At 45.1% G+C, this 8,039-nt stretch overlaps 1 protein-coding gene across 1 annotated transcript in view; it reads right to left on the bottom strand.

Moving 5' to 3' along the window:
* Positions 1-917: 917 nt before the first annotated feature.
* PAK1 (p21 (RAC1) activated kinase 1) overlaps positions 918-8,039 on the bottom strand; it is a 55,227-nt gene continuing 48,105 nt past the window's right edge. Inside the window, exons 11-14 of the mRNA XM_035892689.1 lie at positions 7,416-7,599; positions 5,085-5,180; positions 3,449-3,586; positions 918-1,503 (exon numbers count right to left, since the gene is read on the bottom strand). Of these exons, the coding sequence (XP_035748582.1) occupies positions 1,417-1,503; positions 3,449-3,586; positions 5,085-5,180; positions 7,416-7,599 (505 nt within the window). The 3' untranslated portion in view covers positions 918-1,416. The remainder of the gene's footprint in view (positions 1,504-3,448; positions 3,587-5,084; positions 5,181-7,415; positions 7,600-8,039) is intronic.

Below are 8,039 nucleotides of genomic sequence, written 5' to 3'. Positions count from 1 at the left end.
AGAGAGATGAGAGGTTACTCCAGAATTGGTTTAAACTCACCGCATAAAGGACCAAAGCAGTACAGAGAAAGCAGCTCCCCAGCTATAATACAGATCTTTTACCCATTTTCTCTGTGCGTAAGGTTACTCCCTTGAGAGCTACTTGCTCTCCCAGAGGACTACAGAAGAAGGGGTAAGAGACAAGGCTATATTACTTCACCCAACATGCAACTACCTGGTGACGGTGTGAACAAGAACCTCATCCGACAGACTTGCCTGATAACCGTGAATACTTCAGTCCTCCCTCAGCCCCAAGTTATGAAACGCAGCAGTCATTTTATTAAAAATCAGTATACAGTTGAACATAAGCCCAGTGTTTACAACCAATCCCTCTAGTAGTTCCAGGTTTCCTGCTTTACAGACTATTAGCAACCAAAGGCATCAGTAGCATGAAGAAACCGCTATAATTTCAAAAAAATTAAAGTTCCCAGATCTCCAAGAAAGCAGCATCCACAATCAGTTTGTTTTCCATTGGACTTGCTCTAAGACACAAGAGTTTTCAACATCATTTTGCAGGCAAATCTTATCTTTATAATAGTAATTGCTCTGTTTGCTTTACCATACAGGGCAAGGGTCGCTAAGAAGCTTCACAGCGCTGATAAAATAACCCTAAAAGAGCTCTCTGTCAATTTTTCCTGTGATTTACCTTCTAGAACGTTGGAAATGTTTGAAATTTGTTTAACTAGTTGAGTTGAAACTAAAGGGGGGGGGGCCCAGTTGACACAATCTGGCAAACAGATCATCCATGAATTAAGTTCTCCAATGGCTGCAGGAAGCACACAGAGGCTTTCTCCATGCTCCCTCGAAGCATCCAGCGGGATGGTGGTAGGAGGGGTGCGTATTCACACCCTCGTTCCCCTTTCAGTTGTTACAGCCGTTCCCGTTTCTGCTGCCTGCTTCCTTCCCTCCTCAAGTCATCCAAAGCACAGAGCAGCCTCAGTGGTGTAGTAGCAGCTTGCCAGAAGCAGGGAAAGTCCAGCCAGCAAAAGATTTAATTTATTAAGATAAACATGGTCTAAGGCTCCACATTATTTTAAAAAATAAACACAGTAAGAAATATGAAAACAAACTGGCTCTGCTACGTGTAGGTCAGGTTCAGACGTTCTCAGAAAGATCTTCTCAGCCATACAAAATACTCTTCCCCTCTCAACCCCATCACAAGGATGGAAAGACAGCTCACTGTGTAAGATCAGCAATGTCCCTGTTGCGTGCCCTTCCACATTCAGTGAACAATAGCTCTGCCACCCTTCAGGGCAGATCAAAGTTTTAAGAACACCCCTGTGAAGGAGGAGCAGATGGGGAGAGGGGCAGGTAATTCAGTCTCTGAAACAAAACATCTAAAAGTCTTGACACGACAAGTGTGTTGACTCCACCACTTTAATGGTTGTTCTTGGCTGCCTCTTTAGCTGCAATAATCAGAGGAGTGAGACTAGACAGAGGCTTTGCAATTTTCAGGAACTGGTGCTAGGAAGAAGAAAAAAGAAAAAAGGGTTAGATTTTTCAGAACATGCCCCAGACATCTGGTGACTACTCAAAATATTGGCACCTAGACCCATACGAAGTCTAACAACCTATTCTAATCTCTGACATGTGAAACCGAAAGGTCTGTTGCCACCACAAACTTTTGGGGCTTGCCTGAAGTGATGAACAGATTTGCACCCAACACATGCTAAATTCTCCAGTGTCTGTAACATGTTCAAGACCAAGCAAAACCCAGCGAATTCCCCTGGGGAATTACAAAGTCTTGCAAAATCTCTAGTGAAATTCTGTGCGGAAGGAAGGTGCGCTAAAAACAACCTGCGCAGTTCAGACACAAGGCACAGGGCTTCCTGCAGGAATCACCTCTCATTTCTCTCTTCCCTGTTATCACAGGTCGGGTGAAAGCATCCCCTTGGCCTTCTATGGGTATCAGAAATTTGCAAAGCAGCTGGAATTTAGGAGAGTAGCACAGAGCTTGCAACACAGAACCATTCAGTCAGTCTCCCATACAAGGTGCTCTGTTAAGTAAAACAATATTGATGATCAAAACAGCCCTGAGATGAGACCTAGGCATGTAGGGCAAGCTCACAAGCTACTCTGAAAACAAAAAGCAATTCTATCCCACAGGACTTCTGAGCATCAGAAGGGATCAATCACCCAAGGCAACATGCTTCAGAGATAGGGGGTGGGAGGGAATCAGAGGCTGCAAGGTAGTTAAAAACAGGCAGAAATGTTACAGTCAAAATGTTCTCCTGCTCCAGGGAACAGAACATTACTGCGCTCTGGTATTTTGGGGCTGGAAAATCCAGGAGAAAAAGTGATCTTACAGCTACTGCCGTTCTGCCAGTGATTAATGGTTCATTACAGTCTCAGAAGGCAGCAACACATCCAAAACTGAATCCACTAGAGAAACTAGTGGAAAGAAAAGGAAAATGTAAAAGGGAACTGTCTCACAGTTGAGGTCTAAGTGCCCCTGATCAAAGATTTATTATACAAAGATAATAAAATAAATGCAAAGAAAATAAAACAAATCTTCCACCCCATGGCAAATTTGATAGAAGGAAGGAACACATGAACCACTGCTCTCATCCATGTTGGCAAAAAGCCTGGCAGCTTGGCCCTCCCCTTTCACCAGGAGTTCAGACTAAGACACCAGGTTTTCAGTGAAATTACTGATGATAGGGTGATGAGAACCTGGAACAAGTTGTCCAGAGCAGTTGTGGATGCCCCATCATTGGAAGTGTTCACGATCAGGTTGGACGGGGCTTTGAGCAACCTGATCCAGTGAAAGATGTCCCTGCCCATGACAGTGGGGTTGGACTAGATGATCTTTAAAAGGTCCCTTCCAACCCAAACCATTCTGTGATTAAGCTATTTCACTTAAGCTATAAGGTGTTCCATCATCTCTGTAAGGAGCAGTATCTGGCAAAATGTGGTAACGCCAAACTGCTCCAGTTAATGCAAGCCACGCATATTCCAAAGAGCTCCGTGATCCCTCCACCAGAAGGGAGACAAACAGAACATCCGATAGCTAGAAGCCCTCCCGCTGTCCAAATCAGAACAAGCATGGCCAGACCATGACAACACATACAGATGTCAGGGCCAGCTGTGCGAAGAAGCCAGGGGAACGAAGGGGTTCAGCATTTGGCAGGCCTGGGGCACAGCTATTATTTGAGGTTGGTTACAGAACACGCTGCACAGCTGCTTCTAGCAGCAAGTACAGCATAAAAAGGGAGTAGCCTGTTAATACTTTATTATAGATTTAGGTTTTGGGGTGGGTTTTTTTTTTTTCCCCCAGCAGGTTACCTGAGCTGTGCTTGTGCCTTCAGCTGACGCAGTATTTAAGACCCCAGCCAAGATCTCTCCGTAAGCCTGGCCTCAATCGTGACGGCACGATTACATTGATTCAGCCCTGTTCCCCATCACCTACCTGCAGCAGCTCTTTCGCAGAACCTCTCTTTTCCACGTCCATTTCAAGACAGCGATTTAAGAAGTCTCGGAATATGCATGAAAGCTTTTCTGGATTCTGCAGTTCTGGAGTCCCGTTAGTAGCAATGAGATAAAGGGCCTAAAGCAAACACAAGCGCCAAATAAATAGGAGGTTATGAAGGTAGATTCCACCTCTGGATTACAAAGACACTCATTTCTCTTCTCTTTCCCCCCACTTCAATGGGGAGAAAAAACCCCACCTTATCAGGGTGACTAATCAATTCTTAAGTTCCTGCAAACAGAATAGCTGCCAGTCCTATTTTTATGTGGATGGGATCCAATCCTTTATTGTTTCAGCCTCGTAATCTGGGTTTGGATCCTGTAGCCCTCTCAAGGGATTAGGAGCACAAAAACAACATTCCAGACCATGTTTACATAGGGAAGTTAACTGGCATGACTCTACCAGTGCTAGACTCCTGCAATAACTATATCCTCATGGGAGGGCACCCCTGAATAAATAAGAGATTTTGTTCTGTCAGTACTTTGCCTGAGCGCACAAGGCCTAAAAAGTCAATACTGTAAAGGTGCAGTTGGCTCCTTACAGAAGATGTCCAGCAGACCCTCAAGCAGCTTTTAGCACCCTGCAGAAACAAGCCATTTTGCTACTGCCTGGGGATGAAGCATTCACACACACACCCCCTCTGAGAATCAAGGAATGCAGAATTCATCCATTTCAGGATTTCATGCAAGAAACTTCCTGGATGGATTTTCAGAAGAAACTGAAATCTGTCAGAGACTTGTTAATACGCAGGCCCTTGATCCCATGGCACATCCCATGGGAGCAGTCTGACAGCCTGGGAATGGGCACAAGCTGAGTTAAATGAGGCCAAAGTACTGTTACTTAGCCACCCTCGTTTAACTCAACACCCAGTTTCTTTCCTTTTGCTCTTCTTTGCTGCTGCTCTTCTCTCCCCAAAAATCACTTCCAGTGCAAGAGGCGGAAACAAAAGTTGAACAGAATTTTTCTCGATCCCCTCTTCCTGTGGAGCTGGGGGAGAAGCCATAAACCTGACTTACATTAAGAGCAGTTACGACCCTACAAACTGACAGCATCTCCCTTTTCATTAAAAACTAAACAAGGGAAAGGCATCAGGAGGCTTAAGCCCTGTCTAAAGACTTACTAAGCTTGTAGCTTATTTGGAGCATGCAAGAAGGAACAATTCGCCAGTAGGAAAAAGCTCCGCTTATAGAATAGTAACACATCATATTTTTGAACTTAAGGAGAGCTCTTCCCCACTCACAGGGCACAAGGATTCAAGAAGTCAGCTGCTTTGGTGCCACCAGGTACTCTTTCTGCCTCTATCGGCACCTCCAGAAAGTGGGAAATTATGAGCGTGCATGATCTAGCTTATCAGAGCTGGCCAGAGGGTCTGCAACAGGAAGGACCCACACCTCTGCTATCCACAGCAAACTACAGCTTTTATCTAAAACTATCTCAAATCTTCTCCCTGCGACACCTAAGGAGATAGGAGGCTGCAGGCGGTGAAACCCCGCGGGAGGATTCACCTGCCTCCTTTAAGAGCCCAGATTTACCGGCGGGCTTAACGAAGACCTGAGGGCAAAAGATAGTTGCTTACTCTCAGGGGGTTCTCATTGAGGTAGGGGGGCTCCCCTTCGATCATCTCAATGGCCATTATCCCCAGCGACCAGATATCCACTTTGGGCCCATGTGTCTCCAAAACCAACGCTTACTGATGGCAGAGCTGTAGTACACGTTACCCTGCTGCATTGCCTGGTGCGTTGTTGCTGCAACTGTGAAAGGAAGGGTGGTTTTGTGGCTAATACAGAGGACGGTGTTGGGAGGCAAGTTTCTAAATCTGACTCACTGAGGCCATGAGGCTCAGAGCTGCTGACTTGTCTATATGAACGATGGGGATCAGTAAATAACCGTATATGGATGTCGAGACACTTGACTGTTTGCGGCATTCTGCAGCTGTAATATATGTAATATATGGTCTAAAGACTGCTCCTAGATATGTGAAAACACAAATTAATGCACAGTCTGATCTAGATACACCCCCTCAACCCACAAACTGTGTTGTCTGGTGATATTTTCAGTCCCAGAGATATTACTTCCCCAGTAGATATAGCATCACTCAAACAGGATTTGCTTTACAGTGCAAACAGTAATTAATTTCAGAATAAAGTACCTAAATTTATACTGATTATTTTCTTTGAATAGAAAGAAAGGTGGGGAGCCTTCACACAAAGACTGCTGGGTCCTATGTCTTGTATTTCACTTACCAAAGGGAAACTAATTCTGTTCTTGTCAGGCCAGCAGAATCAACACAGCAAGAAGCACTGCCCATCCTGACCCCCTATGGCACCGTGGGTCTAATTTTAGGCAGAATGATGAAAATTAAACCGATCCCTAGCTGAGTTTTCGTCAAAGGTAACAACCAGGAAAGGTACATATGGTTCGTAAACAGAGCAAATTTGCAACAGAGCCAATAAGCAGCTCAGGTCCAGAAGGTTACTGCATCATATCCACAGGACTTCTCTGACTTTAAACTACAGCCCGGTACCTGCATACTGTGCTCAGAGAAGTTATTCCGTAAGAACAGAGCACTTTGGCCCTGATCAGCTACTAATCACTAACACTCCAGAGATCTGACTGTACCAAAGTACAACTTTAGTCTAAAAAGCAATTATGTGCAAAAAAAAACCCCCCACCTTCTTACTCAGCATATCGGCACTGTGTGAATTTTGAGTCATATCTGCTGTCACTGCTGACAAAAATAGATTTATTTATGCCTGTTGGGTGCTAGCCAACAGAACGGAGAGGAAGAGCCAGGGAGCACAATTCTGTTAAAGCTATAGGTGGAAGATAATCATTCACTAGTTTCCAGACTTATCTGCATGGGCAATGACAAGCACAACAGCTACCTTGGCACCCGAGGGGCAGAACAGTCTCAAGGTTTCAATTATGGGTGATAACACAAGGAGAAAACAACATTTAGAGTCCAGTCTGGGTTGGCGATGTAAGATTAAATGTTTTCTACTTACGCAGTTTCCAAGTCTCCCTCCACTCCCCCCTAGGTACCTGCAGTATTTCCTAGGCTGAAGAAATTGCTCACAAATGAAGACTTCTGGCCCTACACCTCCAAACCCAGCTTTCTAGACTAGAGTAGCATTAAAATACTGTTATTTTAGTCCACAAAAATAGATGGCCCAAAGCTAAACAAACCCCAAACCTCACTTCAAGTCTGGGATCAGTTCACAAGGATTCATACTTGCCAATCTCCATTGAAACCAAAGCCACAAAGATACCTACAGGAGTGGTTCTACAGCCTCTTCATGGCCACAGCATCAAGCATCTCAAACACCCACCTCCCCATCCCCATAGCAGATAACAGGCCTGGGTTGATAACTCAAGTCATCACCAGCAATGTTCCCTGCATACTTAGTTTGACAGAGCCATCCATTCCCAGCAGGATGTTGTCACTCTTGATGTCTCTGTGAATAACTTGGTTTGAATGGAGGAATTCCAGAGCTTGGAGACACTGAAAAAAAAAAAAAATAAAAAAAATTTGAGATATCTTTACTGTGCATGAACTTATTCACCAGTCACAATTCGCCAACTAATGGACTCCAACAATGTGCATTTTGAGTATCAATGGCTTAGTGTCTTAGAGTCTTTCATATATCCAGTATGTGCAGGGCTACAGAGAGATATCCCACTGAGATCAGCAGGTCTTGGAACAGGTTATTCCCAAAAGACCTGGAGAACAGGCATAACCAAGGGGACTCCAACCCCATTTTGCACTCCAGTCCCTGCCTTTAGGGTGAAACATATTCAGCTTGCATTAGGATTGTGTGCTGCAACCTCCCAGATGAAATCCATCCTTTGAAAGACTGACTGTTGCATTAGAGAAGCTGGAGACAGCTATTCCTGCGGAGCCAGTGACAGGTCGCGGAATGCGTGTGTCCCCTTCCCAATCACAGCTCCCCCCCGAGCGCGAGTGTTGCTTTACCTCTCGGCACACAGCTGCGATTTGTCCTTCGTCCATGCAGGTCTCTGTCACAACATCTGTCAGGGAGCCTCCTGCCAGGTACTCCATGACCACCCAGAGCTCTTCTCCTACAAGGTAACTGAAGAGCAAAACCAGATCTTACAATCAGCAAGTACGAGGATGCCACCGCTTACCTAGCTGGAATACACGGGGTTTTAAAGCTTTCTAAGAAGCGCAGAGAAACCATGAGGCTTGAGCAGTGTATTTGTGGTGGTTTGACCCTGGCTGGACGCCAGGGGCCCACCAAAGCCACTCTATCACTCCCCTCTTTAACTGGACAGAGCAGAGAAAAGTACATCAAAAGGCTCATGGGTCGAGATAAGGACAGGGAGAGATCATTTTATCAGTTACCATCATAGGCAAAACAGACTCGACTTGAAAAAAATTAATTTATCAATCAAAATCAGAGAAGAAGAGAAAAACTGCTAGATATTAAAACACCTTCCCCCCACCCCCACCCCTCCTTTTCTTCCCAGGCTCAACTCCACTCCCAGTTTCTCTACCTACTCCCCCCAGTGG

Source organism: Egretta garzetta, unplaced genomic scaffold (genome assembly GCF_000687185.1).
Source record: "Egretta garzetta isolate BGI_Z169 unplaced genomic scaffold, ASM68718v1 scaffold323, whole genome shotgun sequence".
Lineage (NCBI taxonomy): Eukaryota > Metazoa > Chordata > Aves > Pelecaniformes > Ardeidae > Egretta > Egretta garzetta.
Note: the sequence above shows the minus strand (reverse complement) of the source record. Positions and strands in the feature narration are given on the sequence as shown.